The sequence below is a fragment of the Monodelphis domestica genome, chromosome 1 (assembly GCF_027887165.1).
Source record: "Monodelphis domestica isolate mMonDom1 chromosome 1, mMonDom1.pri, whole genome shotgun sequence".
NCBI lineage: Eukaryota > Metazoa > Chordata > Mammalia > Didelphimorphia > Didelphidae > Monodelphis > Monodelphis domestica.
Window position 1 is genome coordinate 274625177 of NC_077227.1, and position 22414 is coordinate 274647590.

Here is a 22414-nt window from a genome sequence, read left to right on the forward strand (position 1 = left end):
CAGAAGAAAAACAACTGCTTGATCACATGGGTTGATGAGGATAGGATTGGGGATGTAGTCCCTAAATAATCACCCTAATGCAAACATCAACAACATGAAAATAGGTTTTGATCAAGGACACATGTAAAAACCCAGTGGAATTACACATCAGTTACAGGAGAGGGTGATGAAGAGGAGGGAGAGAACATGAATATTGTAACCATGGAAAAATATTCTAAAACAACTAATTAAATACATTTTAAAAATAAATAAATTAAATAAAGGCTAGCCCATTCCCTTCTCATACTTTTATCAAGGATTTCCCTGCAAGTGTACAATTTTTTCTCATAAAGATGTTATAGAGAGATGAAAAAGGAAAAAGAAATGGAAAAGGGAAACATATGGAATCAGTAGCTTATAAAAAAAGAAAACTTTTTTTAAACCCTTATCTTCTGCCTTAGAATTGATACTAACTATTGGTTCTAAGACAGAAGAGCAATAAAGACTAGCAATGGGATTTAAGTGACTTGCCCAGGGTCACAGTGTCTGAGTGTGTCTGAAGTCATATTTGAGCCCAGAATCTCACATTTCCTGGTCTGATTCTCTAACCAAACAGCCACATAGTTGCTGCTACTGATATTTTATTGACTGGATTTTTCCTAAAGCTCAAAACTTCTGAATATAATTGGCCTAGTACTGTTATTGTCCTAGCCCTCCTATTCTTTTTTCCTTATCGTTAATGTATAAATGCAGACATTCCCCTATCATTGATGGAGAAGAAATGTGTTACAAGACTACTAAAGTATTTTTCCATTTTTCATCTGTTTGTTGTCCTTCCAGCTATAACCTTAAGTGTTCTTACATATTAGGAATGATATCCTAACCCCTGTCCCCATGCAAGTTAGGTTAATTTTTTCCCTAAAAGGAACCGAAGTCATCCTAGAGACGTGGTTGGTTCAGGGAACTAAAGGCTCAGATTATTGATAATAGCACTTTCTAGTTATCTAAGTACAGAACAGTCATGAGGAAACTCCAGGGGCTCATTGAGGTTCAGTTGGTAGATCCCAATGCAACTCAGGCAAGAGAGCCTTCCTCAAATGAATCAATTTGAGATGTCCTCAGTGTCTATCCTTGTTAAACATCCTCTTGCCATAACTAAATGAATCTCCTTTTGTTAACTGCTGAGTGGTGTACTGTATCCCTTTCCTGAGTTATTAGGCTCAACCCAAAACAATTAGTATGATATTGCAAGATTGAAATATGATGACCTCAAAATGGAGGAAAATGAGTCCAGATTGGTCTTTATGCTTTTGCTAGTACTTCTAGAAATACCTCTGGAGATGGTGGTTGCTTACTATGGGGTATCCCCTACTCCTGGGAAATTTAACTACTTTTGGCCATTCACCAAGAAGAAACTGGGAAGACAGTTCTATGAGGTATTTTACAATGGAAGAAGTAGGCTCAAAAACAGTAAAAGACTGATGGTCCCATAACTTATTTGCCTTGGTTTCCTCATCTGGAATCCAGCCTTACTGATTCTAAGTCCAATGTGACCATACTTTCTCCCAAGTTACCAGCAACATAAATTCAAAATATTTAAAGAGAATCTTCTCCCTCTCTGTTAGCTCTTTCCCATTTCCCTGTAACCATGCTCAGATCTTTCTCATCCTAAAAAACAAAACAAAACAAAACAAAATCTTCTTCCCTTTACCCTGATATTCCCAGGTTTTAGTTCTATTTCTCTGTTCCTATTATCTTGAATATACATTAAGATAAATAATAGTCATTGGCATCTCTGAAATATTCAAACATTATGAATGGCATGCCTTTTGTTTGGTGATTATCTCTAAGTGGGTTTGTATAAAAAAGTTTATTCAAATGAATTTGTTCTCAAAAAATTTTTCACAAAGAATTTTTTTAACATTTCACATAAAACCTGGTTTATTTTTTTTTACTTTAGCATTTGAAGGTTATATTAAGACTAGTAAAGGCAATTTTTTGGACTGAGTCTCTGATATAGGGAATTCCCTACAATATATGCCCTTTCATTGCTATAGAGAACTCTCAAATAGGAAATTCCCTTTACCTGTGTTGGATACCTGATCTGTAATTTATAGTCTATGAGAGCTACCTGGATCATTGCTAGGTTTGCCTAAAGTCATACAACCTATATGTGTCAGGGGTGGTATCTGAACCCATATCTCCTAGTTCTGAGGCTGGCTCTCTATATGGTATCAATGCTGCTGGCATGCCACCTAGTTCCAGGGGCACAGATGGCATTCAACCACATAAGACTGAACAATAATGGGTCTATGACATTTTAGACTCCTCCAACAGGACCATGCTAGCCGTTTTCTTTGCCTACTTCTGAATAAAAATGAATATATTCATATTTGACTCAGGTTTGCAATGACTATAGAATGTGTCCTGAAAGTCTCAACAGACCTACAAACCAATGACAAAATTAAGACCCCAAAACTCCTACCAGGAATTTTCTTGGCCCATCCAATCATGTGAACCAATTCCTTGTCAGCAAGCTTGGTCAATGACATCATCATGGAAGCTTCGGTAAATGGCTTGTTGGGGCGACTCACAAATACATTAGGTGGTTCTGCTTCCAGTAGAGATAGCACAAACTGCTCAGGGCTCAGCACATTCATCAGCAGCTCTTTCACTCGAGTTACATTTTCACTGTTTTTCTTTGCTTTGCTAAGACAAGTCATTTGCTCATCTGTGTTCCTCTGCCTTCGGATAACTCGATACCCACAACGTTCTCTCCGGGAACCTAAGGGTGGGGAGAAAGGGAAATATTATTTGTGTTCTCTCTATTTCTCCTGCCAATCCTTAGCATTTCCTGTGCCCCCAGGTTGGTGAGACAGAAGTCAGTTGTCTGGAAAAATGAATCATATTATACATGTAAAACAAAATACATAATAAACATTTATGCATAGAATAGTATATATACTGAAAATCATTGTTCTCTAATATGCATATTATTACACATATACTATTTAATGTAATATTATCCATATATGTTATAATATCATATCTCTATATAATTTACATGGTAATTCAGTCTCTAGAATTTAAATTGTTTTGCTTGTGACTATTAACTATTTTGTTCTGTTACAACTTTTCAAGGAGGTAAGAAAAAGGAAGGGGGAAAATATACCAGAGAAGGAATGGGGAAGAAGCAGGAAGAACTTGCTATTTTAACATAAATGGAGTCTTATGCTGGTCTTATTATCTAAGTTCTCTCCACCTTGCTCTCTCCTTTGGGAGCTTCCTTTCTTGTTTTTCTCTGTTCCAGGTCTCTCGACTCTCTACTCCCAATAGAGGTTTGTATTAGTTTAAAATTGGGGATAAATCAGAGCTAGGGAGGTTGGAAGGATCATTTTATTTTTAAAACTTTGGCAAGATGGGATAGGAATGAGAGATTATTCCTTCCTCAATTCTGTCCTCCCATCTCCTCTCTCCCCTTTTCCACCTATTCCTTGTTGAGTTTAATAATAATAACAATAGCTAGCATTTACATGGATCTTACTATATACCAGATATGGTGCAAAGAACTTTACAATTATTATCTCCTTTGATCCTCACCACAACCCTGAGAGGTAGGTGCTATTATTATCCTCATTTTACAGTTGAGGAAACTGAGGCAAACAGGGTTAAGTGACTTGCCCAGGGACATACAACTAGGAAGGATCTAAGATCATTGCACTTTAATCTTCCTAACTCCAGACCCAGAGCTCCAGCCACCGTACCACCTACATGCTTCAAGCTCTGTGTTTGTGTTCAACTCTCCTTTACCCAGCTCAGATAAGAATGAGGTTCTCTCTTTGTGTTCTCCTCTGTATTCTCATTCACTCCAATTATATGAAAATTATATATTCCCCCTGCTTCTTCCCCATTTTTTCTCTGGTGTATTTTTTCCCTCCCCTTCTTAACTTTTTCTAAAATTGGAATCAAAGAACAAATCCACACTTTCTACTCGTGTGACCTTAAGGAAGTCCCTTAATCTCTTTTGACCTTAGTTAGATCATCAGCAAAATGAGGGGGTTGGTCAATATGATCTATAAAGTTCCTTCCAGGTCTAAATCTATGACCTATGATACTCCTTCCAGAGTCTAGATTAAAGCTAGCTAGTTTTTAATGGAATCAGAGTCACGCCTAAGAACAAACAGTTGTGAGAAGGCCAAAAGGCAGGTAAAGGAGCAAATCTGTATTATGTGGTGTTGAGAACCAAGAGGTAAATAATCCAACCTAAGTGGGAATCAGTGACAGAATAGAGAAGAGTTCAACTAAAAATGCACTTATACTAAGAAAGATAAAAAGGTTCCAGAGGACAAAGTTCTGAAGAGCATCATCTTGGAAAGATAAATTTAGAACTCTAAGTACAAAAAATGGAGAAAGTACTTTGAAAAGTATAACACATTGGGGAGCAGCTAGGTAGCTCAGTGGGTAGAGAGCCAGGCCTAGAGATGGGAGGTCCTGGGTTTAAATCTGACACTTTCTAGCTCTGTGACCCTGGGCAAGTCATTTAATCCCCATCACCTGGTCCTTACTGCTCTTCTTTCTTGGATCCAATACACAGTATTGATTCTAAGACAGAAGCTAAGAGTTTGTTGTTTGTTTGTTTTTTTTAAGAAAAAAAAAGAAAAGTATAAAGTCTCAGGGCAGCTAGATGGCTCAGTGGATAGACAGCCAGACATGAGGACAGGAGATCCTGAGTTCAAATCTGGCCTCAGACACTTCCTAGCTGTGTGACTCTGAGCAAGTCACTTAACTCCAATTGCCTAGCCCTTACTGTTCATTTGCCTTAGAAATAATACTTAGTACCAATTCTAAGACAGAAGGTAAGGATTTAAAAAAGAGAGAAAAGTATAAATAAGAGAGGCCCAGCACTCTATCTTCTGTGATTCCTAGATACCCATTCTTAAAGCAGGGTTGGGGGGCAGTGAATTCTAGGCACATAATTCTATGTTTATGTTCAGAGATAATTATATTCAGATAAAAAACAATAGCTAGCATTTATATACTACATTCAGTTTTCAAAGAGCTTTACCGATATTTTATCCTCACAACAACTCATAAGCACTATTTTATAGATGAAGGAAACTGAGGCAGAAGCTAAGCACCTTCCTGGGATCAGCTTAGAGCTGCCTGACTCCAGGTCCCATTGGCAAGAGTTCAGGGAAAATCTGGCTGGTGAGTTTGGCTAGAAAGTAGAGTGGGTGAAAGGGAGAAATGTGAAATGAGGCTGAAAGGATACTTTGGAGTTAGATTGCAGAGAGTTCTAAGTGCCTGACTGAATTGTTTGTGTTTTATTCTAGAAGTATAGATTAGGTAAAATGGGAGGAGAGGGAAATAATATAGTCAGACTGTTGCCTTAGGACTACAATACTTCAAGCAATCTTATTTTGGCAGCTGTGTGGAGGGTGTATTGGGGGGGGGGGGGAGACTAGAAGCCAGAAAACCATTAGTAGGCTAGTTTGACTTTGAAAAGAAAGAGAAATAGTCTACTAGTTAGAGGGAATAGCAGACCTTAGGGGAGATTTTTATGAGTTTGCTCCTTTTTTTAAATGATTAAGATCCGAGCATTTTTATAGACAGAGAAAGAAAGAAAGAAAGAAAGAAAGAAAGAAAGAAAGAAAGAAAGAAAGAAAGAAAGAAAGAAAGAAAGAAAGAAAGAAAGAAAGAAAGAAAGAAAGAAAGAAAGAAAGAAAGAAAGAAAGAAAGAAAGAAAGAAAGAAAGAAAGAAAGAAAACACAAGAGGGAGGAAAGATGATTACTATTAACAAGGCCAAGCAGGAGGCTGGAAAATATATGATCAAAGGCACATGTGCAAGCATTAGCCTTGGCAGGGAGGAGGGGATACTCGTTCAGGGACGAGGGCAAGAAGATAATGAAAAATTCTGAAGCTGAAAGAAAGGAAACTAAGGGAGTTCATATTGGTTGATCAGTGGTCTTGGTATCAAGAAGACTTGGGTTTAAACTCCACTTCTCATCATACCAGCCATATTAGCATAGGTCAATTACTTAATCTCTCTAAGTCTTTTTCCTAATCTGTAAAAAAAAAAAAGAGATAATAATACTTATTGTACCTATTTCAAGTGTTGTGAGAATAAAATGAGATAATTTATATAAAGGACTTTGCAAACAAGGAAGATGTAATAAGTATCGATTACTGTGATTATATGATATATTATATATAGTAGTAGTATTTACTATATCACGTATTATATAATTATATAGCACATATAGTAAATATATAGTATTATATAGGATATATAGTATATATAGTATATATAGAAGCTTAACAGACACTAGAGATCAATGTTCAGCCCCTTCATTTCAGATTTTTCCAACACTGTGAATCTGTTACACTAGAAATTAAAATCTTCTTCTAAAGTATATTTACTTATACCAAAAAAGAAACTTCATTAATAAAGAATCTAGTTACAGAAACCTGCCTTAGAGAGTTGTTGAGAGGATCCTATTAAGATAACTACTTTTTGTGTATTTCTGGCACTTGTCTGTCTGATACCATAGTATTCCATTTATTTCAGAGTACTACAGTTAATTTAATTATCTTCTTTTTGTTGAGAATTTCATTTGCTTCCAAGTTTCTCCTTAGACACTTCCAATCTGTGGGTTCCTGGGCAAATCACTTAACCTCCAATAGCCTGACAAAAGGATCCACTGGAGAAAGAAATAGCAAACAACTCCAGTATCCTTGCCATGTAAAACTCATGGATAGCTATGGTCATAAAGAATCAGACACAAATGAATGACTAAACAACAAGAAGTTTCTTCAGTAGCAAAGACGCTTGGTACTAACTAACCACCATGCCTGGCTTAGGCTTTGTTTTTTACAACATTCTCATTTTTGGTGCAATACTGCTGAGGTCTTAAACTGTCAGATCAGTCTCTTCTCAGTTCGGACACAAAGGAGTACCAAAGTGATCCTTTTATTCGCTTTCTACCCTGGTGTTATTCTTCCATGAGTTCAGATTTTCTCTTCTGAACTGCTTTCCCATATCACCTCCACCTGAAAAGGAACAGCGTGTCTAAAATCAAACTGAGTGTTCCTCTTAAGTCCCTGCCACTCTTCCAGGCACCTGGGTTTGTAAGCTTGGCATGATCATTGATCCTGGCCTCTCCCTCATTGCCTATATCCAAGCAATCTCCAGGTCTTGTCCATTTTCTCTCCATGACATTGCTCACATACCCCTCCTCTTGTTCATATAGTTGCCCTCACCATCATTAGATTGTAAATTCCTTGAGGTCAGGAATTGTCATTTGCTTTTCCTTGTGTCCCCAGCTCTTAGTACAGTGCCTGACATATAGTAGGCATTTCATAAAGGCTTCTTGATTGGATGACACCAGACTACTCTAATAGCCTCATCATTGATCTCCCTGCCTCAAGTCTTTCTCCTTCATCAATCCATCTTCTACACTACAACAAAATAACCTTAAAATTAAATTAAATTCTTTTAAATTTATTTAATTTAATTTAAAATTCAATTAAGTTAAATTAAAGTTCTGACAATTTCATTCTTCCTCTTGAAAATATTCCATTGAGGAGGCAGCCAGGTAGCCCAGTGGACTGAGAGCCAGGCCTGGAGACAGGAGGTCCTGGGTTCAAATCTTGCCTCAGACACGTCCCAGCTGTATAACCCTGGGCAAGTCACTTAACCCCCATTGCCTAGCCCTTACCACTCTTGTGCCTTGGAGCCAATACACAGTATTGACTCCAAGACAAAAGGTAAAGGTTTTAAAATTATAAAGAAGAAGAAGAAAATATTCCATTGACCCAAGGATAAATATGAAGTCTTTAGTTTGCATTTAAACCCTTCCACTACTTTAACTGAGCTTTCCAGAATGGATTTAGAGTCAGAAAGATCTGAGTTCAAGTTCTACCTCTGACATATACTTTTGGACCACAAGGAAATCACTTAATATGTATCATCACCTCCTGCTGGACTGCTCCTGTAGTCTGATGGTTGCTCTTCCTTATCTGGAATCTCTCTGCATTTCAGTTCACTCAGCCTAGACTGACCATGTGTCACCTTTCTGTTTAATCCCTTCCAGTGGCTCCCTATTGCCTCCATTATCAAATATAAAATCCACCACTTGATTTATAAAGTCCTCCATAACTTGATACCTTCCTACCCTTTCTGTCTTTTTGCATTTTATATGCTCTGATATTTAGCAACTTTGGTGTCCCTCAGGATTCTATCTCCAGACTCTGAACATTTTCACTGGCTGTCCCCCATGTCTGGAACCCTCTCCCTTCTCATCTTTACATCCCAGGTTCTCCAGCTTCTTTCAATTACCAGTTGACATCCCTTTAAAAAAAAACTTTATTTTCTGTCTTAGTAACAACTCCAATACAGAAGGGCAAGGGCTAGGCAAAGTGTTAAATAACTTTCCCAGGGTCACACAATCTGAGGCCAAATTTGAATTCAGGACTTTCCCATTCTAGGCCTGGCACTCTATCCATTGTGCTACCTAACTTTCCCTGATGTTCCACCGTCTTCAAGAAGCCTATTCAAATCCTCCTTAATCTTAGTGCCTTCCCTCTGTGACTATCTGCAATCTATCCTGTCTATATGTTGTTTGTACATAATTTTTTATCTGTCTACTTCTCCATTAGACTAGGAACTCCTTGAGAGCAGAGACTATAATTTGATTTTCTTTGTATCCTCAGCTCTAAGCATAGTGTGTCACATAGTAGCTGCTTAATTATCTCAAGTTAATTAGCTTAGCCTCAGTTTCCTCATTTGAATATCTGTAGTATCAACCACAGAGCACTGTTGTGAGGTTCAAAGAAGAAACATGAAATGTTTTGAAATTTTAAAGTCCTATATAAATGTCCATTATAATGAGAATTCGTACATTCTGCTGTGGCCAAAAGGGGCTACTAGCTACTTTCAGAATGAAATACCTCCTCTATTGCCTCCACACATTTGTACTAATTGTCTTCCACGCATGGAATATATCTTCACCTCATTTCTACTTCTGAAAATCTGTGAGTTTCCCTAATTCTACCGAGTTGGCCTTAAATTACCTCCTCTGATTCATATTTGTATACATATCATATTTGTATTTTTGTATACATATCATTATCATCCTTCCATCCCCACCTGACAACAGAGAGCATCTAGCCCAGTGCTTTGCAACTAATAAACGTTTCACTAAATTTGCATAGCTAATCCAGCCTCAGACACTTACTACCTGTGTGACACTGAACAAGTTACTTAAATTCCATTTGTCTTAATCCTCTGGAGAAGAAAATGGCAAACCACACGAGAGTGTTTTCCAAGAAAACTCCACGGGCAGTACAGTCCACAGAGACATGGAGAGTCAGACACAACGGAATAGCAACATGCAGGGGTGGGTGAGAAAGGAAGGAAAGGAACATTATTTTCAAGAAGAAATTCTAAATCCTTTGTTGATGTTCAAGACAAAGAGTACCTTCTTTCATCAGACTCACATCAAAACATGTTTAATTCCTTCACAGTCCTCCCTACCTTTGCCATCTTAGGCTTGGCCAAAATCCTGCCAAATCATGGAACAGCTAATCAAAACCTTTCTAGATTCTTAACAATCAATGGAGCCTACCTTCCTTTTCTCCATTCTCCATCACCCATGTCCACTTATGATAAATTTTAGGTTTCACTATAAGTTGAATTCAGTTATTTGTACTTAATATCATAGACTACAATTAACTGGTGAATTTTCATTGATCATTGATCAACTTATGATTTCATTAAAAGTTGAATTTAGTTACCTACAGTATAGAAATAATATAGTTAATTATATGGTTATATAGTATATAATTATATATTCTTATGGAATAGGTAATTATATTAGATGATATAATAATATATTCTTATATATGATTATATGCATATTAGAGATATAATAGCATGAAATAATATAGTTTATGAAAAAACCCTAGGTGAACAGAATACCATAAACAAGGAATGCAAGCTCACCACATTTCATCATTCCAACTTCATAACATTTCCGAAGTCTACAGGCCTGGCAACTTTTGCGTCGATTCTTGTCAATTGTGCACTGATTTGTAGCTGGACAAATATAATCATTATGTCCTATTAAAAAATCCGGAAAGAAAGAAAATTAAAATTAAAATAAAAAACAGAAAGAAGTAAGTTTATGGTTATAATATTTTGTTTATTCACCTTCTGGTGAATAACACCAGTAATTCAGCATAGCCTTTGCTCTCTCTTCCAGCCAAGTAAAAGGCCAAAAGCCTTCTGGCATCTTTGGCATGTGGATGAAGGAAAAACCATGTGATATCATTGAAGTAAAAGAAAAACATGTAGGTTCAAAGATCAAGAATATTTAAAATATCCTGAAGTTCTTGGCTGTAAGTAAACTGACTTAAAATTTCCCATTCCCTGACTCTGCATTCTTACTTTTATTCTGAAAAAAATGGGTACCATCAGGAATCTCTCTTAAGCCTATTCATACATGGAACTAAACTGAGAGAGCCATCAAGTTGTACACCTACATGCTTAGCTTTCTTCCCTACTTTTTCAATATAAAATAAATATATATGTAGGTGTGTGTGTGCATGTATGTGTAGAGAGCTCACAGTGGTCAGATAAAGGGTTTAAAAAAGGTCAAATAATTTCTACAATCTTAATGAAAACTAAGTCAAGAAACTGGATGTCTCAAATGAAAAGTTTGACAAATAAACTGTTTCTGCTGAAAGAATCTCCAACTTTTTCAGAGTGCTCTTTTTGAATTTTGAATATATTATATCATAAATAGTGGTTAGGTTTCCCAACCAGGCAACAGAGCCATAATAAACCCTACATGTCCATTAAATGGAATATTAGTAGGACTATTTCAACTACATCTAACTATCTTTATAGCATAGTTTCTATGGGTCAATAAGCATTTATCCAGTACCCACTATATGCCAAGCATGGTGCTAAGTGCCAGAGATTCAAAGAAAGGTAAAAGACAGTCATCCCTGACTCAAAGAGCTCACAGTCAAATTGGGGAGATATTGTGCAAAAAACCATGTACAAGGGGCAGCTAGGCAACATAGTGGATAGAGCACTTCCTGAAGTCAGGAAGACCTTGGTTGAAATCTGGTCTCAAATGCTTCCTAGCAGTGTGACCCTGGGCAAGTCACTTATCCCAATTGCCTAGTGTTCATCTTAAGAGAGAAGGTAGAGGTTAAAAAAATAAAAAGAAGCAAGAAAAAAGCCACTTTCACTGGATTACAGAGTATATGGGAGGTTAGAGGAGAGTGAATAAGGTTTAAAGAGAACAGAAATATATGAAGCCAACTCATGAAGGGCTTTGAATGTCAAACAAAGGGCTTTATAGTTAGTCCTAGAGCTCACTGAAGTTTATGGAGTAGTGGAGTGACAAAGTCAGATCTGTACTTTAAGACGATCCACTTTGAAAAATATTTATAGCTATACTTTTTGTGGTGGCAAAGAATTGGAAACTAAAAAGATATCTTTTAATTGGGGAATGGCTGAACAAATTGTGGTATACAACAGTGATGGAATACCAGTGTGTTGTAAGGAATGATGAACACAATAATTTCAGAAAGATTTGGAAAGACCTGCATGAACTGGTGCAGAGTAAAATAAGCAGAACCAGGAGAAATGTTGTGGGACAATCAAATGTGACAGACTTTGCTATTTACAGTGATATAATTGTCCAGGACAATTTTGAGGTATTTATGAAAAAGAATTCTATCCACTTCTAGAGAAAGAACTATTGGAATAGGAATACAGATGAAAACATATGATTTATCACTTGTTTATTTGGGTATAGGATTTAGGGTTTTGGTTTTACTTACAAAAATGAATAATATGAAAATGTATTTTGAGTGATAATACAGTGGAATTGCTTGTCAACCCTGGGAGGGAGGAGGGAAGAAGAGAGGGAAACAACATGAATCACATAACTTTGGAAAAATATATGTGGAAATTTGTTATTAAAAATAAAATGAAAATAAAACTTAAAAAAAAAGATCCACTTTGACAGCTCAGTGGAAGATGGGCTGGAATGAGTAGAGACTTGTGGCAGGGAAACCAACCAGCAAACTATCAACAATAGTCCAGACGTGAGCTGATGGACGCCTGCCCTAGGGGGGTGGCAGTGTCAGAGAAGAAGAGTGGGAAAGAGATGGAGCAAGATGAAATCAACAGCCCTTTGCAAAATTAGATGTGGGGATGAGAAAGGGTGCCATGGAGGTGAGCCGTGATTGGGAGTCTAAAGATCAGGAAGTTGGTGGTGTCCTCAATAGTAAAAGGAAAGTTAAGAAGAGGGGAGAGTTTAGGGGCAGGGATAGGTAATGAGTTAAAATTATTAAATGAACAAGTTTATAGGGAAAAAAATAGTATCAAAAGACAGGTGACCAGGATGGTGAGGAGACTGGAAGCCTACTTGTTAATTGAAAAAATAATTTAATAAAAAACTAATTTAAAATGATAAGTCATTTGGTTTGAGATGTCCAGTTCTGCCAGGGGCAGACTATATATATATATATATATATATATATATATATATATATATATATAATATTACATGCATATATATGTAAATTTCTTCTTTCCCATTAGATAGTGAGCCTCTTGAAGGTTGGGATTCTTTTTAGCCTTTTTTTTTTTGGTGTATCCCCAGCATTTAACTCGCTGATTGGCATATAGTAGGCTTTTAATAAATGTTTCTTGACTTGTTTTCTCTGCATAAAGAAAGATATCAGTCTAACAATCTAGGACAGTCCTTCCCTTTAATTCAGCTATGTTCCCTAAAAAGAAATTCAATAGGAAGATTTTTATTGTAGCAATTTATTTTTCCTTTAAAATATTAAATCATATTATCACTATGAAACATTTATTTCGAGTGCAAAATTTTCCCATATGTTACTTCAGACACAGGATTTTAGAACTGGAAGAGACACTAGAGGAGCATCTAGGTGGCTCAGTAGAGAGAGTAACAAGCCTGAAGATGGGGGGGGGGGAGGTGGTTCTGGTTCGAATTTGGTGTCAGATACTTCCAAGCTGTGTGACCCTGGCAAGTCATTTACCCCAGGTGCCCAACCTTGATCCCTCTTCTGCCTTGGTTCTAAGACTTAATATCAATTCTGAGACAGAAGATAAGAATTCTGGGTATTTTATAATTATACAGTCTAATATATCAATCTTCTGAATCATCTTTCTCTGGCTTTACATCAAACCAGAGAAAGAAAAGAAAGAAGAGAAAGATGGAATGAATCTTATACCTTCTTATTTAGTGTCCTTCCCTCTTTATTCCACTTCTGTCTTTACAAATATCTACTTTGTGGGGTCATTTAGGTGGCTCAATGGATTGAGAGTCAGGCCTAGAAACAGAGGGTCCTGGGTTCAAATGTGAACTCAAATACTTCCTATCTGTGTGACCCTAGACAAGTCACTTAATTCACAGTGCTTAGTCTTTACTGTTCTTCTGTCTTGGATCACAGAATGATTCAAAGACAAAAGCTAAGAGCTTTTAAAAAAGGGAAAAAAAGAAAAAATATAAAACATAGGGGCAGCTAGGTGACTCATTGAATAGAAAGCCAAGCCAGGAGATAGGAGGTCCTAGTTTCAAATATGACCTTGGACACATGTGTGACCCCAGGCAAGTCACTTAACTCCCTTTGCCTAGCCTTTACCACTCATCTGCCTTGGAACCAATTCACAGTATTGATTTCAAGATGGAAGGTAAAGGTTCTTAAAAATTAATAAATTTAAATTAAAAAAATAAAAGCACTACAACTTTTTAAATACCCTACATAGATGTGAGTTATTTCTCAGAGAAGGTAAAGGAAAAAAGGAATAGATAGATGATCAAAGAAATGAATATCATTTAAATTTGAATTACAAATGATAGAGGTAGCTCTAGATTTTGAGGAAAAGAAAAAAATGGTCTCAAAAACAAGCAGAGGGGGGAAGCTGGGTAGCTCAGTGGATTGAGAGCCAGGCCTAGAGACAGGAGGTGCTAGATTCAAATGTGACCTCAGACACTTCCTAGCTGTGTGACCCTGGGCAAGTCACTTGACCCTCATTGCCTAGCCCTTACCACTCTTCTGTCTTGGAACCAATACACAGTATTGATTCCAAGAAGGAAGGTAAGAGTTAAAAAAAAAAAACAAGCAGAAAGGTTGGAAGTAAATAATAAAGAAAGAAATAGCAAAAGGTAGCCTACAAAATAGGACAAAAAATGTCTAGTCCAATTATAAAAATATTTCATATGGTTAAATATTTTCCTTTTAAGGCATTGAATGCTTCTCTATTTCTTTTGTTCTTTCAAAAATATTTTTTATTTTGTACCACAATTACATATAAAAAACATGTTTTGTTTTTTTAATGTTGGATCCCAAATTCTTTCCCTCCATCCTTTCCTTCCTCCCTCTCTGAGATAATAAGTAATTGGATATAGATTTTACAGGAATTGCTACCCTGTTTACTGGAAAGATTGACTGCATCTCCAAAAAGATGAGTATTTCCCCTTCGCTATTCCATTAAGATCTGATCTATGTTAATTATCTTTGTTAATTATTCTAAATAATGTTTCAAGGAAAAGCATGCCATGTAATCAGTCCTCCTGGCCTTGTTCTGATCTTCTGGGCTTCAAAATCATGCCTCTATTGTTTCATTCTGGAATTTCATTCAATGGCTGGAGCACTCTGAAATGTCCACTCACCTCTGTGACCTGTTTGCCATGGAATATTCCTCTTTTAAGGCTCACCCCAACCCTCCTATTGCTTAGTTCCTTCTAAAGCCTCCATTTGGTGACAGAGTCAGGCTGGCCAGCGTTCATTACCCTCCTGGCCCTGTTCTGATATTATGTGTAACTGATATGTTCAAAATCACACCTTTTCACCAATTATGTTCTCCCTCTGCCACCCCACTGACTCCACCTTTTCAACTCCTTTGGCATGCCATTTTCCTACATTAGGATATAGAATATAGATATTGAGGACAGGAAATATTTTTCTATAGCTTTATATTTGTATTCCCAGTGCTTACCACAGTTACCTGGCATATAGCACTTAATAAATGCTTGTTTCCTTCCTTACTTCCTTAAATCAGAGCTTCTCAAAGAAAATGAACCTAATTGAGTTTGACTGAGACTTGAAATAATAATTTTCATAAATTATATTTAACTTTCCCATGATAAAAAAGAAATTCTATCAATGCCATGTCTCTGTTATGAGAATAAAAATTGGAAATATCTTTCATCTTTCACACTAACAAGGTTTCATTACTTAACATAATAACTTTGGCCAGCCTGAAAGACTAGTAAACTCCACCTCTTGCTACTTATTTCTTGGCCATGCAGATCCAGTTGAAAGATTTTATGAAGTCCCCTCTGCAAAGATGTTTATAATAAACTCTGGAAAAACAAAATTAAAACAACCAAAAACACAACTAAAGACGCTTTCATACCTTGAATGCTCCTTTTAAAGAATGCCTTACATCCTTCACACGACCACACACCATAATGGTAACCAGAGGCATAATCGCTGCAGACAGCACAGAAGTGGGCATCCCTCTTTGAGCCCGGGCTATTGATAATGGGGCTGTTACAACTGTTTCCATTAACTTTTCTTTTCAGTGTCTCTCTACTTACAAAGAAAATATTTATTAGTAAATAAAAGGAAACAAAAGAAAAATATGAAAGACAAAAAGGCAGACATCACAAGCATTCATTGCCAATTTATGTGACTTTTTCTCTTTTTCCTTTATTCTTAAGAGGGGGGTGGATCACTTTGATGACTGTAACATAGGTTTCAGTTAATATGACATATAGGTGGACCGCAAAATTGACTGTACTATTGGAGCAGTCAAAATCCAAAGGGTTTTTACCAACTGACTTATATTGTGAAGATACAGCATTAACAATCATATTGAGTAGCTTTCACTGTACCATTGCATAAAACAGTCTAGGCAAAAGATAAAAACCAAACAAGTATCCTGTACACCACATTTTCAGAGCTGGTATTATCTACAGAAGTTATTTTGCTACAGTGATTTCAAGGGAAGCTGAAAAAGTCCTTTACATACATAACCTGCAAAAATCTCATTACTCCTTTATAATGCCTAGAATTCCCTTTAATAGACAAAGGCTTTCATTTTATAACTACAGGCTTTAAATAATGATAACTTCAGGAAAGGTTTACAATGGTTTAAATTATAGATTAACACAGTATACTAGAATTGTCATCAGAAAATCTAGTTCAAATCCTAGTTTTGATACTTCTTTCCTATGTGATCGTGTTCAAAGAACTTAATCTCTCTAAGTCTCAGTTTAGCTATAAAATAAGGATAATAGGCAGAGGTATTCTGGAGTCACCTTAGATTGGTTCATAATAACCAGGGGGTAGATTTTCAGTGTCAGCATTTGCATCTAGACTGTCTAGACTTAAGAAAGTAATGGAAGGGTGGCTAGTTATGTGACTTAACCTCTACTGCCTAGCCCTTCCTGCTCTTCTGTCTTAGAATGACAGAAGGTAAGAGAGGAAGGTAAGAAGAAAGAAAGAAAGAAAGAAAGAAAGAAAGAAAGAAAGAAAGAAAGAAAGAAAGAAAGAAAGAAAGAAAGAAAGAAAGAAAGAAAGGAAGGAAGGAAGGAAGGAAGGAAGGAAGGAAGGAAGGAAGGAAGGAAGGAAGGAAGGAAGGAAGGAAGGAAGGAAGGAAGGAAGGAAGGAAGGAAGGAAGGAAGGAAGGAAGGAAAGAAAAAGAAAGTAGAAGGGAGGGATGAAGGAAGGGAGGAAGGAGAGAAGGAGAGAGGGAGGAAGGGAGAAAAGGGATAGAGAGGGAGGGAGGAAGGAAGGGAAATTATAATACAAATTGAACAAAGTATTAGGTGCATTTTGTTTGTTTGTTTGTTTGGAGAGCCAGTTGTTAAATGTTTAGCAGCACACTGCTGATAACACTATTTGCACTGATAAAGTCATGGGATTATTGTGAGTAAAATATTTGGTAAACCTCAAAAAGCTATATCAATTGACTTCTTTTTACTATGTATGTAAAACATAAGGTCCATAGGGACAAGGGCTGTTTGTTTTTTTTGTTGTTGTTTTTTGCTTTACTTTTATACCCCAGAACAATGCCTCACTATAACCAATATTTAACTTGGAAAGACATCAGTCAGAGGTGTTTAATTGAAAAGATTTAAAGAAGCCGTAGACTCTGATCTAATTCTCTAAATCACAGTGTAGGACCTTCCAATGAATCTGAAATCCCATCATTATCCTTTCAATGTTTTCCCCCAGCTATAGGATAGAACATCTATAAATGCTAAAAGAAAAAAAAATCACTAAAAATACATGCGTATCTCTCGGCTTTATTACATAAGTGAAGGCTGGACACTGAATATGGCATCAGATTTTTTTAAGTTTAGTTTTATGGAATTTATTTCCCTTTCTTGATACTTTTTAATAAGGGATAACTCTCTGAGATGAGAGAAATCTAATAAATAATAGAGATGACATAAAAAGATACCTGTGAATAATTAATTATAAAATTATTTATATATATATGTTTGTTATTACTAATTAGTTAATTAAAAGATATGTATAAAAGTTCCAAAATGGAGAGAATAAAAAGACTTTTAAATCTCTTCTTTTTTATTATAATACATTTCAAAGCCCACAATGGCAAAAATGCCAGGATTGTTTTTTCCCTATTCACACCATCACTTTAAGGGTCTGAAAAAGATAACTTTGGAATATGATAATGGCATCCAAAGCAAAATACTTCAAGGGATTGAGGATTTCACTGATGTGGGTAATTCCTCCACTAAACCTGAAGGTCCCTTATCTTCTGTATCTTACTCTAAATGTTCCCAAGTGACCCTGCCTAAGATAGGAACTTTCACTTTTATTTTGTCTTAATAATTTTTATTGATGACTTTTGGTTTTGCATCATCTTTATTTCTGTATATATTATCCTCCCCTACCCACCCCAACAAGCCAAATTTGTATTTATTAATATATGTATATATGCACATATATCTACATCAATATCTCTATATATCTGTGTATATATGTATATATGTATATATGTGTATGTGTATGCATATACATTTATACATGCACACATATACATATATACAAAGGAAAAACCAGTTTAAGAAAACACAACACTGATCTAATAGTACATACAATATGCCATACATATAAACCTATTTTTCCAGAGGAGAGGTATATTTTCTTACCTTCTCCAGGAATAAGGCCGATAAGGTACCACCTCACATCTGTCAGATTGGCCAATGTGACAGCAAAGGAAAATGATCAGTGTTGGAGAAGATGTGGCAAAATTGGGACACTAATGCATTGCTGGTGGAATTGTGAACTGCTCCAACCATTCTGGAGGGCAGTTGGGAACTATGCCCAAAGGGCTATAAAACAATGTATACCCTTTGATCCAACAATACTACTACAACATCTATATCCCAAATAGATAAAAAGAAAAAAAGTAAAGGACTTACTTGTACAAAAATATTTAGAGCAATGGCTGAACAAATTGTGGTAAATGATGGTGATGGAATACTATTGTGCTGTATGAAATGAACAGGATGACTTCAGAAAGAACTGGAAAGACCTATATGAGTTGATAAAGAATGAAATAAGCAGAACCAGAAAACACTGTATCCAGTAATAGCAATACTGTGGAATGAATGACTGTGATAGAATTTGCTACTCTTAGCAATACCCGATGATCCAGGACAACTCTGAGGGATTTATGACAAAGAATCCTATCCTCCTCCAGAGAAAGAATTATTGGAGTCAGAATACGGATCAAAGTGTGCAATTTTTCACTTTAGTTAATTGAGTTTTTGCTTTGGGGTTTTGGTTTTATATGATTGTACTTTTTACAAAAATATCTATGTGGAAATATGTTTTGTATGAAAACACATGTATATACCAGATCAAACTGTTTGCCAGCTCTGGGAGGAGGGAAGGAAGAGAGACAATTTGGATCAAAAAACTTTGGAAAACATGTATAAATTTGTTATTACATGTAATTGATAAAAAATACCTTTATAATTTTTTTAAAAGTTTTAAAGGAATACGTGTGGTCACTATAATGACAACATTCCATTTCTTTCTGTTGTAATTCCTTCTACAAGGTCCCTCATTTTCTTTGGAATCTGACTCTTAATGCCAGTTCTGCTTCAGACTGGGAATTCTGACTTCAAGGAATGGAAGGAGGAAACAAAGACCTCCATCTTGCCTTTGACATTTTGGGACAGGCTCGGGCCACACAAATCACTTCAATTTGCCTAAGGAAGGGAAGCAAGACTATATTCATGAATGTCTTGTAATTTTGTGATTTTTGTACCACTGTTTCTCAAGCATATCAAACCTTTTTCTTTCTCTCCAATTTTTCTTCCTTAACTTTATTCTAAATATATATATATATATATCTTTATATTGTGAAAAAAATTATAGCCACTGTTCATATTGTTTTCCTGATTCTCTTTACTTCACTCTATTCTATATCAGTTAATTTAAGTCTTCCCAGCCTTCTCTGGATTCTTTGTGCTTATCTTTTCTTATGGTGTAGTAATATTCCATCACATTCATGTACCATAATTTGTTCAATGATTCCTCAGTCAGCAGGTGTCTGTTTTGTTTCCATTTTCATGCTGCCTTAAAAAGTGCTACTTTGAATATTTTAGGCTTATATAGGACTCTGACTTCCTCAAGTCACAGACATTTTCTATTTGTGTACATTTGTAGGAGTTTGTCACAAACTTTTGTTTATTTATTGTTTCTATTGTTCTTACCAAGCCATCAAAGGAATTGCTTTTGCTATGAGCTACTTGTGTCTACTGACACTGTATCAGGGCTCATGTACTATTAGTTTAGGAGAACCACAGGATTACTCCTAAAACCCAAAGTGGCAGACACAGCTTGTGGATATAATCTGGGAATGTAAATTGAGGGAGCATCCCAGAAAGAGTGCTATACAGACCACACAATGAACTAGAATATATAAGAATAAAAGCCATTCCCTAATAGGTAAGAGGTTAAAAAAAAATTTGAACAAGGATTTTTCAAAAGAAGAAATGCAAGCTGTTATCATCCATTTGAAAATTATCTATTTTATCTTTTGTCATCAGGAATCTTGGTTAGATAAATGTATAGGAATGTCACATCTACATGGGGAGACAGCCATAAGCACTTACAAAGTTGTAACTGATAGAAGAAATATATTCGCCTATACTTGAATGTCTCAGAATCATTAAAACTTGAGGGAAGCTTCAATACTTCTGTATGATATCTAAATAAATAGACCTTCACCTGTTTTTATAAGTCTACAGTATTATTTTGGTCCAGAGGTTCATGGTAAAATAAAAATTTTCCCTCTCTCAATCTTCATGCCTAATATTTCATTGAAGTCATACTTTTACTATAATTGTTGCTATGGAAATAAAGGTTCATGAATACCAAGTTACAATTTCATTACAAGCTGAAGCCAAAGGACCCAAGCTGAGAAGGAAACAGCTCTGTTGCAAACTCAAAAATCTTCATCAGGAGAAAAATGACTTGCATCTAATCTTTGCTCTTTGAAAGCAATAACCATAACAGAGACCTCAATTTTAGCCTGGAATGCTAATTTTAATTAAGACTCATATATTGTGAGTCTGTCTTATTTAATTGCTTTTCCTTGAGGAGATTTCTAAAGCAAATAAAATCTGAAGGTTTAAATGTGAAAAAGTCGATCCAACATTTAATTTATCTACACAGTTGCATGTTGGGCTGATAAAGTGATTTGAATTGACTTAACTACTTATAACTACCTCTCTGTTTCGATTAGAGATGCAAGTAAATCACTTTATCTCTCAGGAGCAACACTGATTGAAATATACAGACAGACATTTGCCTCATTCAGTAGTTTCAGTGCGATATAAACAACCAGATAAAGTCATTTGTGCTGAGAAAAAAATTAAAATAACTACAGAATCTAAATTAATTAAGTTAGCTATTGGCAATGTACAAGTTCATAGACTTATAACTGGAAGAACCCTCACAGACCATCTACATCTCCTTTATGAGCAAACTGATTCACAGAGAAGTTACATGTCTTATCCAAAGTCATTCAAGTAGCAAGGGGCAGACCTGGAATTTGAACCTAAATCCTTTTATCCAAAATCTAGCTCTCTTACCCTTGTGCTATGCTTCCTCCAAGTAATAAATTATTTTTTATTTTACTTTGTACAATACACAGTGCCTTTCCTGTGTGGGAATTCCTAATCCATCTATTGCTTATAGTCTAAAAGTTTGCCGAAAGCACACAGCTGTTAAATATAAAGAAAGAATCTTTAGTCCAAATTTACTCTATCTACTTTACCATGTGGCCTGTGTCCAAAAAAAAATTTAGAAAGGAAAAATAAAGCCTGATTTTTTCACCTTTCCCACTAGAATGAAAGATGGAATTCATATATCACTGTCACTTTCAGTGGAAATATAATTCCAAATACTGAAGCATTATGGAGATAATTGGCCTGCCTAATTAACATAGGAATACCAGTGATGCATAGCTTTTGAGTTTAAAAAATAAAAGGAAATCATAATTCATAGCACTATCTTTTAACAAGTCTTTAACAGAAGTGAATGTTTTGGGGGAGAAACAATCAGCTAGACATCTAAAGCAATGTTCCTCGCACTGAGAGCAGAGGGGCAGGAATCTCAAGGGCATTTCAGAGATCAGAGAAACCAGAATTACAGGAATTTAAATATTCTTTTGGTGGTGGTAGCTGTGTGTGTTCATATATACCACACAAACCATTCTTGGCTCACTGGATCCAAGCTTGCCTAGTTCTCATTTGCAGGCTTTACCTTCCAATACGATGCTAAAAGAAGACAATGCTATGGATCTCCAAGAAGCTATTTGGAGGTGATAGGAGTGATATCCGTAAGACCAATGACAGTCTTACAGTTACAAGTTGTGTTTGGGGGACTCATGTGATAAATTTGCCATGAAAATCTAACAACCAACAACCAAGTCTAAATTCAGTGGCATCAAACTAAATAGAAATAGATTCCTTTGGGCCTCATGTTGACTTCGAAAACCACAAACTAACATTATTTTTGTTGGATTGAGGCAGCCAGATGGCACAATGAATGGTGCTGAGCCTGAAATCAGGAAAACCTGAGTCCAAATCTGTCCTCAAATACTTATTACATGTGTAACCCTGGAGAAGTCATTTAACTATGTGGGTCTTAGTTTCCTCATCTGTAACATGAGCTAGAGAAGGAAATGGCAAACCAATCCAGTATCTTTGCCAAGAAAACCCCAAATGAAATCACAAAGAGTCAGGCACAACTGAACACCAACAAATGTAGTGTTGTATTTTTATTTATTTTGGTAAACATTTTGTGGGCCTCACAGTAGCCCTC

General features: G+C 36.0%; 1 protein-coding gene across 3 annotated transcripts in view; it reads right to left on the bottom strand.

Moving 5' to 3' along the window:
- The window catches only part of ESR2 (estrogen receptor 2), a 103819-nt gene that overhangs the window by 56175 nt on the left and 25230 nt on the right, over positions 1-22414 (bottom strand). For 2 of the 3 annotated variants that reach the window (XM_007472992.2, XM_056810874.1), the window contains 3 exons: positions 15453-15631; positions 9984-10100; positions 2465-2764 (listed from right to left, as the gene is read on the bottom strand). In XM_007472992.2, coding sequence (XP_007473054.1) covers positions 2465-2764; positions 9984-10100; positions 15453-15631 — 596 coding nt within the window. The remainder of the gene's footprint in view (positions 1-2464; positions 2765-9983; positions 10101-15452; positions 15632-22414) is intronic. The other variant, XM_001377800.4, reaches the window with a different exon arrangement.